The sequence below is a fragment of the Giraffa tippelskirchi genome, chromosome 11 (genome assembly GCF_054371585.1).
Source record: "Giraffa tippelskirchi isolate mGirTip1 chromosome 11, T2T-mGirTip1v1.2.pri, whole genome shotgun sequence".
NCBI lineage: Eukaryota > Metazoa > Chordata > Mammalia > Artiodactyla > Giraffidae > Giraffa > Giraffa tippelskirchi.
The window spans coordinates 3,385,390-3,403,991 of NC_137285.1; the positions used below are offsets into that span (position 1 = coordinate 3,385,390).

General features: G+C 51.7%; 1 protein-coding gene across 4 annotated transcripts; it reads left to right on the top strand.

Moving 5' to 3' along the window:
- Positions 1–495: 495 nt before the first annotated feature.
- LOC145526567 (SEC14-like protein 6) lies at positions 496–10,605 on the top strand. Of its 4 annotated transcripts, XM_081542545.1 has the most exons (12): positions 496–595; positions 2,858–2,933; positions 3,673–3,716; positions 4,975–5,034; positions 5,124–5,312; positions 5,648–5,743; positions 7,123–7,183; positions 7,300–7,383; positions 9,087–9,193; positions 9,268–9,407; positions 9,501–9,670; positions 9,868–10,605. In XM_081542545.1, exons 1-12 carry the CDS (start codon positions 542–544, stop codon positions 9,978–9,980), a joined length of 1,194 nt encoding a protein of 397 aa, XP_081398671.1. In that variant the 5' UTR covers positions 496–541; the 3' UTR covers positions 9,981–10,605. The 4 variants fall into 4 exon arrangements, with proteins under 4 accessions (XP_081398671.1, XP_081398674.1, XP_081398673.1 ...); XM_081542548.1 differs by lacking the exons at positions 4,975–5,034; positions 5,124–5,312 and having other exon boundaries at positions 542–595; XM_081542547.1 differs by lacking the exons at positions 496–595; positions 2,858–2,933; positions 4,975–5,034 and having other exon boundaries at positions 3,705–3,716.
- The last annotated feature ends 7,997 nt before the right edge of the window (positions 10,606–18,602 follow it).

Here is an 18,602-nt window from a genome sequence, read left to right on the forward strand (position 1 = left end):
AGCTCCAGGTGACACATCCGCCTGCTGGATCTGGGCCTGGGAAGTCCTCTCCTCACCCCTGAAGCCTCGTGCCCTCAAGGCTGTGATGAATCGTAGGCAGTTGCTCCGGACACATGGGGCGGCCACTGGAGCCCGGGACACACAGTGAGGTTCCAGGCCTCTGTCGGGGGTGAGTGGTGGCCTTCCTGGCTCAAGGAGGCTCCTGCTGGGAACACAGGAGCCGGGGGTGGGGGCCGGGAGGCAGGGTAGAGAGCAGCCCCTGTGTGTCTAACGACAGGCGGTGTCTCCTTTCAACATGCTGTGGGGCAAGCTTCGCTGTCCTTGCCTCACAGGTGAGGATGTGAATCCAAGCCGGTCAGGTCAAGGGTCAGCTCCCTAGGCGCCCGGCAAGGCATGACCTCAGCCAGGAAGAGAGGACAGGCCTGGCAGCAAGGGGTGGGGCTTCTGGGCAGGGGGCATGGCCAGGGCTACCAGCTCGGCAGAAGACGGGTGAGCCTGCACCCAGGACCAGTGAGCCGGACACCACACCGCTGTGGGCAGCATGAGTGGGCAAGTGGGTGACCTGAGCCCCTCGCAGGAGAGGGCACTGGCCCAGGTGAGTGTGGCAGGGGGTGGGGGAGGGGAGAGTCCTATACGGGCCTCGGTTTCTCCTTCTGCCCCAGGAGAGGTGGCCCCCAAGGCCCCTGAGGTCCCTCTGAGTTCTGTAGCCTCAGGTCTCTTCCCAACTCTGAGGGTTTGGAGGCCAGTGCCTACACTTGTTCTGTCCAATAGAAACATCATGTGAACCACTAATGCAGGCCACCTATGTCATTTCAAAATTTCTAAACAGCCACTTTAAAAAAGGGAAAAGAAAGAAGTGAAATCAATTTTGATAATATGTTCTGTTTATTTACTTTTGGCCGGATTGCAGGATCTTAGTTGCCGGACCAGGAATTGGGCCTGGGCCTCGGCAGTGAAAGCCGTGTCCCAACCACTGGACTGCCGGGGAGTTCCCTATAATATGTTTAACCCAATAGAGCCAAGTTGTCACCGTTGCAACATGCAATCAATATAAAAAGGATCGCTGAGACTTTTTTGGTACTAAGTCTTCAGAATCCTGCGTGTGTCTCGTACTCACGGCAGATCTCAATTTAGACTGGCCACGTTTCAAACATTAGCAGCCACTCTATTGGGCCCCCCAGGTGACAGCTGCTGGGGTGGCAGGTCGCAGCCTTAGCTATGACCTGGGGGATGCAGGAACCGGCATGCATTCTCCTTTTAGCTCGTTGGGGTCTTTCCCTCGTGGTTGAACATGGCAAGCGAGGGCTCCAGGCACAGCCGCTCACCTCAGTGGCGTGGAGGGAGTGATGGGGACCACCCATGGAGGCCCTGAATCCTGCCTTCCAAGAACTTTACATCTGAAAGAGGGCAGATTCCAGCTAGGCTGGGAGTGTAAGTCCTCTTACAAGATGACTGGGGTCAAGAATTAGGTCCAGGGACCTCTCTGGCAGTCCTGTGGCTGGGACCCTGTGCTTTTACTGCCGAGGGCCCGGGGTTAGATCCCTGGTCCAGGAACTAGGATCCCACAAGCCCCGTGGCTCGGCCAAAACAAACAAACCAAACAGAATTAGGTCTAGATCTTGGCAGAGCAGGTCATGGGAACCTCAGATTCCACCCCTTGGGGAATGGGTGTACTAGCAGTATCACCTCAGGATGAATCAAGTGGTTAGCTCAGGGCCAAACACTCCCTTGTGCTTCTTTCTTTAAATATGTGTTAAAAAAAATCTTTATTTCCCTGCGTCGGTTCTTAGTTGTGGCATGCTTGGTCTTCGTTGCAGCATGTGTGATCTCATTCTCTGACCAGGGATCAAACCCAGGTCCCCTGCGTTGGGAGCTCGGAGTCTTATCCACTGGACCACCAGGGAAATCCCTTTCTGTGTTTCCGAGGACAGAGGTTATCAGCTCATCTGGGGCTGGGGAGCCCAGAGCTAGTTCTTTGACCCTCCTATTTGGAGTCGAAGGAGACTGAAATGCAGGAAGAGGAGAATGACTCAGGCCAGACAGCACTGGGACTGCTGAGTCCTGGTCCAGATCCATGAGTCCTGAAAGCTGGTTGTGTCTCATAGTCAGTGACATTCACACAGAAGTGGCACCCTCAGCCCTCAGCCCCTGGAGAGGGCTGGGGCCCAGCTAAACTGCCCCAGCACCTCCTGGGGCCTGTCTGCAGAGGGTCTTCTCAGGCTGGGTGGAGTCACCACTCATTCAGACCTGGATGATGGGCTCTGGATCAGATACATGATTTGCCTCTTGCTGTGTGACACTGGGCAAATTGCTCAACTTCTCTGAGTCTAGACTTCATGTTGCTTACCCTCCCACTTGAATTGACCTGGGGGCTCCCTGAGGGTGGAGAGCTGGGCCCTTAAGAGGACCCACCCTGCCCCCATGGGTGCAAGGGAAGAGTCAGGCCTATAAATCTCATTTATTCCACATTTTGGGGAATTCCCTGGCAGGGCCAGAGGTTAGGACTCTGCAATCTCACTACTGAGGGCCTGGGTTCAATCCCTGGTTGGGAACTACGATCCCATGAGCCACATGGTGCAGCCAAAATAAAAAACGAAAAGAAAAAAAAAATCTACATTTCATCCTCTTTGGGCAACTGGTTCATCATTATTGTCCCACTTCCGAAAGGGAGGAAGGGAACTGTTGTGACTTGACCCAGGCCTCTGCTCCCGTAGCACAGGTGGGCCCCCTCTACTCAGACACCCTGTTTTCTGAGGGCAGGCGGGCTCCACAGGCCTGCAGGCACCGGTCCATCCCCTGCGGCCGTGGGGCACTGCGGAGCCCTGCCCACCCGGCTCTCTCCCCGCTCTGCCCTCAGTTCCGGGAGAACGTGCGGGATGTCCTGGCCATCCTGCCCAGCACCGACGACTACTTCCTCCTCCGCTGGCTCCGAGGTGAGGATGGACAGTAACGTGGGATGAAGGCCAAGGGCATACGAGGTCTCTCTTGTCTTGTCACAAGTTGCTGCGAATCACAGGCACTGGAAGCAACCGCAAATATGTATTATCTGTGTACACAGTTTCTGTGTACAATTTTAATCTCTAATCAAATACGTTATTAACAGATATAACCTAAATGAACAAAAATTCATTGGCATCCTCAATGATGTTTGAGAGTGGAAGTGTCTCTTGATTTAAATAATTTCTGGCTCTGTGATTCCACCAGATACGGAGGGTCTGATCTCTTCACATTTTTGGAGCATTAGGAAAAGAACTCTGGGCACAACGGGGTCCCCAAGGTTCTGGCAGTGGCCATGGGCGTGGCAGGGACTCCATGTGCTGTTTCTCTGTACACCTTCTCTTCCTAGCTTTCTCTTGGATAGTGCCTTCTTTCTCTACCTGCCACCACCAAGGCCCGTCCAGGGGCCCACCCACTGCCATCAGCCCAGGGAATCAGGGAGGCAGGAGGTGAGGGGGCCGGGGGGCCCTCCCAGCCCCCCAGGTAGCCACAGCCCAACCCTTCGAAGGCAGCCTCCAGCCCTGGGCACCCAGAACCTGCCTCCCTGAGCTCCTCAACTCCTCCCAGCACCTCCGAGTGGACAGTAGCCCAGAGGCCAGTAACCCACCGAGGGGCCCAAGCTGGGACTCACTGCCCCCAGGAGTCCACAACCACTGCCCTGTCTCCTCCTTGCAGCTCGGAGCTTTGACCTGAAGAAATCAGAGGACATGCTGCGGAAGGTGAGGGCAACACCTCCCCCGGCCCTGTTTCCTGTCCTTTGTGGCATCTTAGCTGCTGGGCCAGGGATTGAACCCGGGCCTTCGGCCATGAAAGCCTGGAGTCCTAACCACTGGACAGCCAGGGAATTCCCTGTCTTTTCTTTTTTCCATCCTTCTTTCTTCTTTCTTTTCCTCTTTCCTTCCTTCCTTCCTTCCTTCCTTGCTGCTGCTGCTGCTGCTAAGTCGTGTCAGTCGTGTCCAACTCTGTGTGACCCCATAGACGGCAGCCCACCAGGCTCCCCCGTCCTTGGGTTTCTCCAGGCAAGAGTACTGGAGTGGGTTGCCATTTCCTTCTCCAGGGCATGAAAGTGAAAAGTGAAAGTGGAGTCGCTCAGTCGTGTCCGACTCAGTGACCCCATGGACTGCAGCCCGCCAGGCTCCTCCGTTCATGGGATTTTCCAGGCAAGAGTACTGGAGTGGGGTGCCGTTGCCTTCTCCATCCTTCCTTGCAATCACCATTTATTGCACCTCAAAGCTGAGCCTCGCTGGTTCTCGCACCGCAGAGAGTGCAGTGGTGGAAAGAGTGAAAAGAAACCAGATAAATAAATAGACAAGGCAATTCCTGAGAGTGGAAATGCAGCCAAGACAGTAAGGCAGAAGGAAGTGAGGGAGGGCAGGAAGGCCTTCCTTCCCGAAGGGCGATGTGCTGGCTCCGGCACGAATGCCCAAAAGGAGGCAGCCGGGTGACGACTGGGGACAGAAGGCAGAGCCGTGCAAAGGCCCGGAAGTGCGGGTGAGCTGGAGTAACCCAGGCGCACAGGAGGTCATGCCCTAGAGAGAAAGGGGAGAGATGCAGCTGTGTGGGTGGCCCAGGCCCATCCCCGGGGACCTGGCTGGCCACCTAGGGAGTCTAGGTTTTTGACTAAGGGTGACTGGAAACTGGGGTTAGGGTTAGTCTGACCCCCGCTTGTGGGGCTCCCTGGGAAGCTGTGTGGGGGCTAGAGCCTGGGGACCAGGAGGGAGGACCCAGGGAGAGGCAGCTACGGATGTGGCCTTCACGTGGTCCTTTCTGAGTCTTTCCCTCCTCATCCGTGTCAGACCCCGTCTCCTCTGTCCCCCTCGCGTCCCCACTCTCAGTTCTGGGTCCATGGAGCCCGGGATGCCCTGGCAGGCCCTCAGTGGTTGCAGGCAGAGGGGCCTGGCTTGGTGTCCCTGGGTCCCTGCAGACCCTTTGGCTCAGGAGGGGTCTTCAGCTGTGCCCCCCACCCCTTGTCTCCAGCACGTGAAGTTCCGGAAGCAACAGGATCTGGACAACATCCTCACGTGGCAGCCCTCAGAGGTGAGCCCCCGGCGCCCTGCCCATCCCAGACCCTGGCTCTCCGTCAAACCCACCCCCCACCACCCAGCCCCGCTCTCTCATGCATCCAGGTGGTCAGACTGTACGAACCCAGTGGCTTCTGCGGCCACGACAGGGAGGGCAGCCCCGTATGGTACCACATCATCAGGGGCCTGGATCTCAAGGGCCTCCTCCTCTCCGTCTCCAAACAAGAGATGCTCAGATTCAACTTCTGGAGCCTGGAGCTGCTCCTGCGAGACTGTGAGCAGCAGAGCCAGGAGGTGGGGGTCCCAGGGCCCCTCCAAGCCCCGTGGGACACCGATATCCAGCCCCCTCCAAGGCAGCCCCCAGCACTGGGTACCCACAACCTGCCTCCCCGAGCTCCTTGGCTCCTCCCAGCTGCTCCAAGTGGACACAGTTCAGGCGACCTGCCTTCTCAGGGGCAGACGAGGGGAGGGCACCCCTTGGGACGGTCCTGTCTCCCTGCACCTGGCTTCCTGGCATGAAACCTCCACGCCAGGTGGAACCAGGATATGCCGGGCCCAGCCCCACCTCCTTTGGGCTGTGGGGGACACGGACCCTCCCGGGGGTCTCACCTCTCAGCATTCCCTTGCAGTTGGGGAAGAAAGTGGAGAAAATCTCGACTGTTTTTGATTTCGAGGGGCTGAGCCTGAGGCATCTGTGGAAGCCAGGAGTGGAGCTTGTCCAGGAGGTGAGGGAACCCCCCAGGGGGCCAGGTGTCCCCTCGCCTGGGTCTCTGCCCCTCGCTTGCTGGCGTGGGCTGTGTGTGGGGAGGTTCTCTAACTCCATCCGTAGTTTCGTGGCTCTTTTTTTTTTTTTAATATTTACGTATTTATTTATTTTGGCTGTCAGATCTTCTTTGTGGCACCCAGACTTCTCTCTAGTTGAGGCTCGTGGGCTTGGTTGCTCTGCAGCACGTGGGATCTTAGTCCCCTGACTCGGGATCCAACCCATGCTCCCTCCCGCGGAAGGTGGATTCTTGCCCACTGGACCACCAGGGAAGACCCTGCAGGGATCCTTTCAAACCCGAAGTCTCTTAGGGCTGTGCCAAGTCACAGTCATCACCCCAATATCACCACCTCACGTCCAGGAGGTCACAACCACAGGGCCTGTCCCCAGGCTGGTCAGGGTCCTCGTGGGTCCTTCCCCTCTCATACTCCCTCCCCGCTCACCCCTCTCTTAACTGGGAGGGGCCCTGAGGAAGGAAGGGAGACCCTGATAAGATCTGCCTTCCCCCAGGGGCAGCCAGCCTGCCTTTTCTTTCTGCTCAATTCAGGATAACAGAGAACCTAAAAATTTTAACATTTCAAGAACCACCAGGAGGGACTTCCCCAGCAGTCCAGTGGTTAAGATTCCATGCTTCCAGTGCAAGGAGCACAGGTTTAATCCCTGGTCGGGAAACTAAGATCCCATAAGCTGTGCATCGAGGTCAAAAAGAAAGAACCACCATGAAAACATACTAAATTGAGAACACCAGACACAAAAGGCCACACATATTCCCTTGATATGAAATACCCAGATTAAGTAAACCCATGAGACAGAAAGCACACTGGTAGTTAACCAGGGCTGCAGGGAGTGGGGAATGGGGTGACTGCTAATGGGTATGGGGTTTCTTTCGGCATGGTGAGACTATTCTGGAACTCGACAGTGGTGATGGTTGCACAACCTCGTGAATACACTGAAGCCACTGAATTGTACACTTTGAAAGGGTGAAATTTATGGTATGTAAATTATATTCCAAATAAGAGAAAAAAAAAAAGCCATGCCTCGCAACTTTGAATTTTATGCTGGAAGCATTTTGTTCCTGAAGCCACATGGAGGGGAACCTTCCAGAGACCTGACTGAGGGGGATTTTTTTTGGTCTGCAGGTGGGTTCATCCCCTGGAAATCTGTCTAGAATTTGCACTACTGCCTTTGGGGGGGCCTGTGACAGGGACCCAATGAACTGGACAGTGGGAGTTCCTCTCGTCTGGGTGGCTTTTGGGGTGTCTGGCGAGGCCTCAGGGGCCTTAAGGGGGGCGGCATTTAGGCTCCTGCAGCTTGTGCACTGACCTGAGTCTGACCCTACAGTTCTTCTCGGCACTTGAGGCAAACTACCCTGAGATTTTGAAGAATTTAATTGTTGTGAAAGGTGAGTGAACCAGTTCCGCATATATATAAGCGGGGGTGGGGGCAGTGCAGGGGACATGGAGGTAACAAGGCAGGGAAAGGAGACCCCGGGAAACCCTGAAACCGTCCCTGTCTCAGCCCCCAAGCTCTTCCCGGTGGCCTTCAACCTGATCAAGCCGTACATCACTGAGGAGACGCGCAGGAAGGTGGTGATCCTTGGAGGTGAGTGGGCAGCTCTCCGCGCCTCTGCAGCCCAGAGCCTGAGCTGAGGGCGGCCCCTCCGCAGACCTGAGGGTTCCCGAATGCAAGGGCACCAGGCTCGGGGGCACAGCTGCTCTGGGGGACCCACTCCCTTAGGCAGCAACTGTTGAGGCCAATGTGTCCACCTGCCGGAGGGCTGAGGGGCCAGGAGGGCTCTGAGAGACCCCTAGAGGCAGCATATGTGAGGACCCCCAATTCCGGATGGAGAGATGTGAATTTGAGGGGTGACTTTGCCTGTTATGAGCTGCTAGTGGGCTGAGTCACTAGCTCTGCCTGGGTCTCAGGTTCCTCAGGCTTCCCCTGTAAAATGGGGAGAATAAGACGCAGGTTTTCCAAATTACATGTGTGCTCAGCGGTCAGTCGTGTCCGACTCTTCGACCCCCTGCACTGTAACCTGTCAGGCTCCTCTGTCCATGGGATTCTCCAGGCAAGAATACAGGAGTGGGGTGCCATGCCCTTCTCTAAGGGATCTTCCCGACCCAGGGATTGAACCCCCATCTCTTGCATTGGCAGGCGGATTCTTTACAACTAGCGCCGCCTGTGAGCTGCAAAGGGCTGAGTCACCTGCTCTGAGTCTCAGATTCCTCAGTTTCCCCCCATAAAATGGGGAGAATAAGACACAGGTTTTCCAAATTACATAGCTGATAAAATTTGGAAATTTAGAAAAATACAGAAATATGTGAAGGAGAGAGAGTAAATCCTGTCACTCAAGGAACTGTTATTAACACGTACTGTCTTTTCATTTTTAAAAATGGGTTCACACCATGTTATACTCTTTTACAACCTACCTTTTTCACATACCATGTGATAAACTTTATTCTATTTTGGTCAAGTCCAAAATTTGGGTTGTTTGTAATTTATTATTATTATTATTTTTTACCATTAGGGGATAGTGAGGAGTGAAGATGCTTATAGATGAATCTTTGTCCGCACCCCTAATTTTTTTTCCATAAAATAATATCCTAGAAATGCAGAGTTCTTCTCCCCTAAAGGAGAATGCACAGGGAAGTCCCTTTCGTTTCTGTGTCCATACTGACCCCAGGGCATGCTGGGTGTTCACCTCTGCTTCCTCCTACTTTGTTCCCATAATGCTCTCATCCCTTTGTGGACCAACCTTGGCTTCTCAGAGCAGTGTTGGGGGAAGGGGGCTGATGCACTTTGCCCCCCAGTTCTGAGAGTGCTGGAGCTGCAGGAGCTGAGGACAGGGACTGACTGGAAGACTGAGTTCAGTCTCCGAGGGAAAGGGAAGCCCAGGGTAGAGCCAGCCTGTTCTCAGCCTCACGTTCCAGGAGACACTGATCTGAGTCCCTGCAACAATGGTGCTCCAGTGGTTAGGCTCAGCGCTTTTTTTGCAGAGGTCTCGGGTTTGATCCCTGGTCAGGGAACTGAGATCCCACAAACTAGGTGGTGTGACCAAAAAAAAAAAAGATGCCTCATGGGCCAACACCTGGACGGACAGGGGAGGGTACCAGGGCTGAAGAGGCAGGAACTGGTCACACAGACACTCTGGACCTAGATCTTCTTGGCTTCTGTCCTGGAGGCACTGAGAGGATGTGGGAAGTAGGGGGAGGCTGTCAGAGGCACAGGATGGCCCTGGGCTTGGCCCCGCTGCCCTGGCTCGAGCCTTCCCGACCCCCAACAGAGCCCCACTTTTGTCCCCACAGGCAACTGGAAGCAGGAGCTGCTGAAATTCATCAGCCCTGACCAGCTGCCCGTGGAGTTCGGGGGGACCATGACCGACCCCGATGGCAACCCCAAGTGCCTGACCAAGGTCTGGTGCCCAGAGGATGGGGAGGGAGGGGAGATGGCCGTGGTGCGGTGCCCACTCACCACCCTCGCCCACAGATCAACTACGGGGGCGATGTGCCCAAGCATTACTACCTGCGCAACCACGTGAGGGTGCAGTACGACCACCAGGCGACCGTGGGCCGAGGCTCCTCCCTGCAGGTGGACAACGAGATCCTGTCCCCGGGCTGTGTGCTCAGGTAGGCACAGTGCCCCACACACACACCTGGGCGTGGTCGGGAGGGGCTCGGAGCCCAGGCAGGTGGCAGTCAGTGGGGCCCTGTCCCCTGCAGGTGGCAGTTTGCGTCAGACGGAGGGGACATTGGCTTCGGGGTTTTCCTGAAGACCAAGATGGGGGAGCGACAGCGGGCCGTGGAGATGACGGAGGTGCTGGCCAGTCAGCGCTACAACGCCCACATGGTGCCCGAAGACGGGAGCCTCACATGCACGGAGGCCGGCGTCTGTGAGTGTTGGCAGGGAATGGATCCTCCTGGACCTGGGGGTGGGGGGCAGGTGCATTGCCGTGCATCAGATCCCATCAGGTAGGGGGCCCTGGTTCCAGGCTCTCAGGTGTGGCAATGGCACCCAGGTCTAGTACCTGCACAGGAGGGGGAGGTCCCAGGTAGGCGTCCTCTCTGAATGTCTGTTCCGTCAACGCAGACGTCCTGAGGTTTGACAACACCTACAGCCTGATCCACTCCAAGCACATCAGCTACACCGTGGAGGTGCTGCTCCCCGACCAAACCTCCCTGGAGAAGATACAGAAATTCTAGACAAGCTGCGCGGTTCCCACACCCTCCTCTGTGGCCTCTGGGTCCGCAGTGAGCTCACAGCCTTCCCTGGCCAGATCCCCTGCAAGCTCCCCAGGGACGGGGATCCTACAGAGCTGGTCTCAGCCCATCTGTCACAGTGGGTCTGCATCTTCGGAACTGCTGGGACGGTGGCGGCCAGCAAAGCAACAGACACTCTCCAGCCCCTGCGACTCAAGCTCTAAACTCCCCGCCGCTTTTCTGCCAACCGATACTGAGTCGTGAGTTCCCGTTCTGAAATATATTGTGTTTTAAAAAAAAAAAAAAAAAGGCGGGGCTTCCCTGATGGCTCAGTGGCAAAGAATCCGCCTGCCAAAGCGGAAGACACAGGTTTGATCCCTGATCCGGGAAGCTCTCACACGCCGCAGAGCAGCTGAACCCGTGCACCGCAACTACGGAGCCCGCGCTCTGGAGTTCAGGAGCCGCAACTACTGAAGCGTGAGCGCCCGAGAGCCCCTGCTCCGGAAGAGAAACCACCACAACGGAAAGCCTGCGCACCGCAACTAGGGAGTGGCCTCCCGCTCGCTGCAACTGGAGAACAGCCCCCGCACAGCAATGAAGACCCAGCACAGCCGAAAATAAATAAATAATAAATGTGAAATATAATATGACCCATAGAACTGGAAACAATTGCCATTGAACAGATAATGCATTACTCATAGTTCCCAAGAGGAGAGGGCATGGATGCCACAGGGGATCACCTGGAGAAACAGGGGGTGTGGGTGGCGGGGGTAGGCGGGTCATGAGATGGCAGGAAGGGGAGGACCTGTGGGCAAAAGTCTTTGTTATGGTTTCCCCGGGAAGGAATGAGTGAGGTGGAGTCATCAGGCCTAAAATTGACTATTTTGAGTGATTTCTGCAGGCTCTGGGGCCGAGGGGTTGTCCCATTTGTCTGGTACCTGGCTCTGGGTACCAGTTGCCCTGAGTCTGAGCCTTATCCAGGAGGAGGTTGGTGTGTGGGCTCCGTATTTGCAAAGCACACTCGTGGGCAACACTCTGTCTTGTTCATTCAGTCAGTCGTGGCCACCTCTTTGCGACCCCATGGACTGCAGCACGTCAGGCTTCCCTATCCTTCATTATCTCTCGGAGCTTGCTCAGACTCATGTCCATCAAGTCGATGATGCCATCCAACTGTCTCACCCTTTGTCGCCCCCTTCTCCTCCTGCCCTCAATCTTTCCTAGCATCAAGGTCTTTGACTCTCTCCCTAGGAGCTGGCTATCCCTGGGAGGGGTGGTCCCTCCAGGGTCAGCAAGGCCCCAGGTGTCAAAGCATCAGAACATAGAAAATAGGAGACATGGTTAATACAGTTATCTAGCAAGCAGCTATGCCACTGCCCATCTGAATACACATTCCTTCCCCATCCAGAAAGAACTCTTGGCTCACACACTCTCCTTCCTAGAGTGAGAGTATCTAAGAATTGGTTCACCCGCTCAGCCTCGACCCTCTCAGGGTCTCCCTCGGTGGTCCAGTGGCTAAGACTCTAACTCCGAATACAGGGTGCCTGGGTTCAATCCCTGGGAAGGGAACTAGATCCTGCATGCTGCAACTGAAGTCCCTGAATCACAACCAAGACCTAATGCTGTTAAAAAAAAAAAAATGCATTTTGTTTCAACAAAGTTGAGTTCAGTTTACGCCAGGCTCTCTTCCCTATTTCAATAGCTAATCCTTAATAAAATCCATCTTTACCTCTTTAACTAGCATTTGACTTTATCTTTGACATTACCGAGCTAGACACGGTCGATACAGGAAGTGTCCATCCTTGTGGAAAGTTCTGCTGAGCGGTGATGTACATCATGGGGTGTACAAGGTGGCCTTCTGAAGAGAGGACCACCAGGGACAGACTTCATCTCCTCAGAAGTCATGCCTCCAGAAAGCCCCACCAATAAGGCAGGCTAGAGAGAAATTGGACCAATGATTAATAAAAATAGGAAAGCATAGGAAGATATTTGAGAAGAAGGAAGGGGGCATTCTAAGTTGTAAACAAATAAACCATGCATAAAAAGTGTGCACTTTCAAAGTTTGATCGAGGTAACAAGTGAAGTTGAACTATTAATAGTAAATTCAGCCTGATAACCATCAGTTCGGGCTTTAATCACCTTGGGAGAAACCCCTAGATATCGGCTACCCAATCCAAAGTTAATTGGCCAATGACTCAAAGCTTTGATACCAAGAAATATCTAAAACATTTTTTACTTTTTCATTTGGATCTACAGAGATTTAAAGTTCCAACAAAACAGTGAAAAACAATTATTGAAATTCAAAGAAGTCAAAGAATACAGTTGTAACCCAAGGTCTACACCAAAGGAAGGTATGGAAACAAATATATGGTTGTTGTTTAGTCACTAAGTCGTGTCCAAGTCTTTTGCAGCCCCATGAACTGTAGCCCATCAGGCTCCTCTGTCCATGGGATTTCCCAGGCATGAATACTGGAGTGGATTGCCCCAACTCAGGGCCTGAACCTGCAACTACTATATTGGCAGGTCCAATACCTGCCAAAGGTATTCTCTGAGACACCAGAGGAGCCCAGGAAACAAGTATAGAAATAATCAATAAAGTAATTTCAAGTGGGATGTCTTTGGAACAAGCTTAAATAAAATTGTAGTAACAATTTCTGGATTCACTGGGCTTCTGTATTTGCTATTCGGGTATTTGAAGTGCTCAAAACCATCAGCTGTAACGAATTTGTAGTTTGCAGGTAGGGTATAATTCCCATGGCTCAGACAGAGAGTAGATCTGTGATAATTCCCCGAGCGAGGCTGTGACAGAGGTCTGCTTCAGTACAGAGTCAAGGCTCTGACCTGCCCCCGCCCTCTGTCTGCTCCTCCGCGCTCCCCGCCCACCTCCACCACAGATCTGTGCAATAGCGTCCTGACCAGTATCGCTTCTCTGAACACCTGCCCTTGCCAGGTCACCCTTCACACCAGGCCGAGGGCTATCTTCCTGCCACAGGAGGAATCACATCCGTGTTTTCTTTGAAAACTTTCAACAGCCACTGCCCACTCTGATAGCTGACAGGCATAGTCCCCAGCGTGGCCTGACCTCAGTCTTTTGAGCCCCTGCCCTTGGAGTATCCCTCTTCCCTCTTGCCTCTGGAGGCTTCTTTATGCAAACGCCTCCATCTAGAACATGTTCCTCCTATTCCTGTCTTAGAGGCCCAACTCAAATACCACTTCCTCTGGGGGACATTCCAAGACCTCCAGGGCCGTGGTCTTGCTCAGACTTCTACTAGAACCCTCCATCTTCAGGCAGCCAGGACAGATATTGGTTAAGGATACAGGACTTGGGTGCAAATAAGGGTTGAAACCCCGGTTCTGGCTCTTAACAGCCTGTGAAGTTCAATCCGGCACGTGTGAAATGGGCACATGGGTCCAAAGATGAGCAGCAAATATGACCCATACCTTCATGGGGCTGACAGTTAAGGGGGTGAGTCAAATATCAAACCAAGCCATGTCTGATGAAAACAATTGTCTGCAAAAGAGGAGCAGGGGTCTGCTGGAGCATTTAGGAGATGGGAAGGAGATGGGGAGGCACAAATAGGCAGTATGGGAGGAGGAGGGAAGGGAAGAGAGCTCAAGTCAGAAGGAATGGCATGTGCAAAGGCCCTGTGGTAGGAGGTAGCAGCAAGAGGAGACAGCTCCATATGCACACTATTTGGTCATTTGTGGTTTGGGAAGGCCAGGTCCCTTTTGTCTTTTGTAGGGGAAGAAAGATAGTTATCCAGTTATGGCCCCAGACTCCTAATCCACCTCTTTCCCTGGTCCCAGGTCTTTGGGGGTAGTTGGTCAGAATCCCCTTGGCCACCTCTCTCTCTCCCAGGCCCTTGTGGCCATCTCCATTTCTAGGGTATGGATGATAGTGGGGGTATGGTCATGTAAGGTCCTGCCTTTCCTGGGGTCACCCTGAGTTGGTTGGGGGAGCCAAGGAGACACTCCCCCAGCTGCTCTAGAGCCTAATCTCCATTTCCCAGGCAGGCCCAGGTGTGAGGCCACCCTGCCCTGGGCATCTGAGTCAGGTGGACCTTCTCTCTCAACCCCTCTACGCAGGGTGACCCAAGCCAAGCTCTACATTCCTGGAGGAACATCCAGTGGCATTTGTCCAGCCTAGACATCCACAGAATGGGATCAGTTTAGCCGTGATGGGGGGAAGAGTGAGCAGGGGCTCCTGGCAGAGCTGATCTCATCCCAACAATGGAGGTGCCCTTCACCGCATGGGCTTCCCTTCAGTTAGCAGGTTACAGATGTGAATGAGGACTGTGAGCAGGACTCCTGTGGCCACTGAGAGATGCCAGGAATTTTAGGAGCAGGTGGGAGGTGGGAGGGAGAGACTCCGCTGTGAGTGGGCAGGGAGGTGAGGAATCGGGGTCCTGTACTGTGACACAGCCATCATCATAGCCCGGCTCCTCAACCCATGGGTCAGGAGCAAAAAGGAAATGAGCCATGTTTCAGAAAGTGGGAGGAGACGGGCACATTACATAAGAGAGTATCTGGCTTCCTGGTGCCCAGGTGGGTAGAATGGAAGTCCTCCATGCTCAGCGATGGCTCAGGCTCAGGGCAGGACACCTGTCCTGCATGGGAAAAACAGGGACTTAACATGTGACCTGGAACCATCCTCGGCAGACAGAGGCTTAGCACTTGGCCCTGCACCAACTGTCTAGGTTCCAATCCTGGCTTTGCTGCTTCCCGACTGTGAGACCTTGGGGGGGGGGGTGGCTTCAGTTTTCTCACCCATAAATGGGAATAATTGTAGTACCAACCTTAGAACGTGTCTGGAGAATTAAATGAGACAACGCTGGACTGTCCAATACAGCAACCACTGTCCACCTGTATTAATTTGCTTGACTACCTCAACAATGTACCCAAACTGAGTGGCTCCAGCAGCGAGATTTATTGTCTCATATATCTGGAGGCTAGAAGGCCAAGATCAAGTAGTCAGCAGGCTTGATTCCTTTGAGGACAGAGAGGAAGAATCTATTCTCTGCTTCTCACCTAGCTTCTGGTGGTTTACTGGCTATCTCTGGTGATCTATGGCTCATTTATAGAAGCATTGCCCCAATCCCTGCCTTCATCTTCACGTGGCATTCTCCCTGCTGGCATGTGTGTACCCAAATTCCCCCTTTTCATAAGGACATTAGTCATATTGGATTAGGGGCCCACATTGCTCCACTCTGACCTCATTTTAACTAATTACATCTGTAAGGACCCTGTTTCCCAATAGGCCACGCTCTTAGATACTTGGAATTAGGATTTCAATGTATGAATGGGGGGGGTGGAGACAATGCAGTCCATAACACTACATGTGGGGAGTTCCCTGGAAGTCCAGCAGTTAGGACTTCTCGCTTTCACTGCCATGGGCCCGGCTTCAGTCTCTGGCTGGGGGACTAAGACCCTGCAAACCATGAGACGTACCCAATAAAACCAAACCGGAACAGACAAGGGCTTCCCTGGTGGCTCAGTGGTAAAGAATCTGCCTGCCAATGTAGGAGACATGGATTTGGTCCCCCGTCCAGGAAGATCCCCCCACCTTATGCCTCGGAGCAACTAGGCCTGTGCTCTAGAGCCTGGGAACTGCAACGACGGAGCCCACACGCCACAACTACTGAAGCCTGCGCCCTAGAGTCCACGCTCAGCATCAAGAGCAGCCACCACAATGAGAAGCCTGCGCACTGCAACAAGGAGTAGCCCCACTCGCTGGAACTGGAGAAAAGCCCACACAGCAAGGAAGACCTAGCACAGCCAAAAATAAATTAATTAATTAATTAAAAATGTAAAAACAAGCAAACAGAAGAACACCGTATGTGGCTGGTCCAGCATTTGAAATGAGGCTGCTTGGAGTTGAAATGTGCTACCCAAAATGAACGCTGGATTTCAAAGACTTTATACAAAAAAAGAAAAGAATGCATGATCAGTTCAGTTCAGTCACTCAGTCGTGTCTGATTCTTTGTGACTGCAGCATGCCAGGCCTCCCTGTCCATCACCATCTCCCGGAGTTTACTCAAACTCATGTCCATCAGGCCAGTGATGCCATCCAACCATCTCATCCTCTGTCGTCCCCTTCTCCTCCTGCCCTCAATCTTTCCCAACATCAGGGTCTTTTCAAATGAGTCAGTTCCTCGTATCAGGTAGCCAAAGTATTGGGAGTTTCAGCATCAGTCCTTCCAATGATTTTTCAGGACTGATCTCCTTTAGGACGGACTGGTTGGATCTCCTTGCAGTCCAAGGGACTCTCAAGAGTCTTCTCCAACACTACAGTTCAAAGCGTCAATTCTTCTGTGCTCAGCTTTCTTTATAGTCCAACTCTCACATCCATACGTGACTACTGGAAAAACCATAACTTTGACTAGACGGACCTTTGTTGGCAAAGTAATGTCTCTGCTTTTTAATATGCTGTCTAGGTTGGTCATAGCTTTTCTTCCAGGGAGCAAGCGTCTTTTAATTTCATGGCTGCAGTCACTATCTGCAGTGATTTTGGAGCCCCAAAAAATAAAGTTTGTCACTGTTTCCATCGTTTCCCCATCTATTTGCCATGAAGTGAAGTGATGGGACCCAATGCCATAACCTTAGTTTTCTGAATGTTGAGTTTTAAGCCAACTTTTTTGGTCTCCTCTTTCACTTTCATCAAGAGGCTCTTTAGTTCCTCTTCGATTTCTCTCACTATTAACTTATTGATGAAATAATGATTTCATTCATTAATCATATTGATTATACACTGAAATGATAATACTTCGGAGGCATTATGTTAAATAAACTATATTATTACAATTAAAATTTTCATGTGTCTACTAAAGAATTTAAAATTACCGATGTGTCTCCCATTACCTATTAGACAGCCTGAACTAATATTTACAAAGCCCTCAGAACAGAGCCTGGCCCACAGAAAACACTGGGAAAGTGTTAGTTAAATAAAGACTTCTCTTCAGAGGTGACTTGTTACCTGTGGCATTTAAAAAATATGACTCCCCAAGGACTGAGAAAAGTTGGGGACAAATCTCTTCTTGTGTCTGGCTTTTCTTTTATTTAGTGGATTTTGTTTTACATTCTGGAAGCATAGGGCATAGGGCTTCCCAAATAGCACAGTGGTAAAGAATCCGCTGCAATGGAGGAGGTGCGGGTTCGATTCCCGGGCTGGGAAGATCCCCTGGAGGAGGAGATGGCAACCCACTCCAGTATTCTTACCTGGAAAATCCCCTGGGCAGAGGAGTCTTGTGGGCTAGAGTCCATGGGGTCGCAAAGAACTGATCACGACTGAGCTCTGAGCACACACAGCACATGGCATTTGTCATATGGTCCTACCTTTTCCAAATTGTTTCACGGTATTTTTTCCGTGTTGTTATAAAGTCTTCATCCATCATATTAAGCACAGTGATTTTCTGAAAAATTGTTTCCGATATTCCTATTAACCACAAACAACTTCAAGCTGGAAATATTTTGTTAGTTAGGATTATTATTGGGTAACGTGGTAAACGATTGAAGAATTCTAATAATAGGTATTGTCTATAGTTTCTAGAAAAGCTGAAATGGATTTGCAGTCCTGACAGCAACATGTGAATGTCTCCATATCACCAACTTATAACGAAATTTATTATTGTTTTTAAAACAATTTTGTGTATGTGTATTTGTGTGTGTTTATTTTGTTTTGTTGATGATTTGTTGGAGGAAAAAGCATATCATTGCTTGTATACATATTCCTTTGGTGACCTGGAGGTTAAGCATTAACCACTTGATTATTGCCTCTGTACATTTTCTCTTCTGATAATTGGTGCCTTGCGTCCTTTGGCCATTCTTATCAATTTGCATGCCTTCTTTATAATGGCGTTTCCCAACCTTTTTTTGAACCAGGGACCAATTTCGTGGAAGATAGTTTTTCCACAGACCCCAGGGGGGTAGGGGGTGGTTTCAGGATGATTCAAGCCCATTACATTTATTGTGCACTTGATTTCTACTGTTATTACATCAGATCCACCACAGATCATCAGGCATTAGATCCCAGAGGTTGGGGACCCCTGCTTTATAAGGATATCAATTTCTGTCCTGTTTTATTTTTTCAAAAATTCACATTAGCCAATATTGACTTAATGCCTTAATTCCATTTCTTGTTTCACGGATTTTTGTATTTTTATATAGTCAAACCAATGGATCGTCCTTTGCGATCTCTGTCATTGTTTTTAAGTGCAGACCATCCCCTTCCAGAACCATGGTAAGCGTCGCTTTTACTTTCTTTTAGCCTTTGGTAATTTCGTTCTTTCTTTTTCCCTTAAGGTTTAAAATCCCACCAGGACAGTACTGCCCAAATGAAATATAATGCAAGCCACAAATGTGAGCCTTACATGTAATTTTAAATTTTCTAGTCATCACATTCTTAAAAAGTAAAAACAGAAAAGACAGAGAGCACAGAGGATTTTTAGGGTAGTGAGTTGTGAACTTATTCTCTATGATACCACGATGGTGAATATCTCATTATACATTTGACCAACCCATAGCATGTACAAAACCAACAGTGAACCCTAACGTAAACTATGGGTGATAACGTTGTAGATTCACTGATTGTAATAAATGTCCTATCTGGTGGGGGGCGTCCACAGTGGGGGA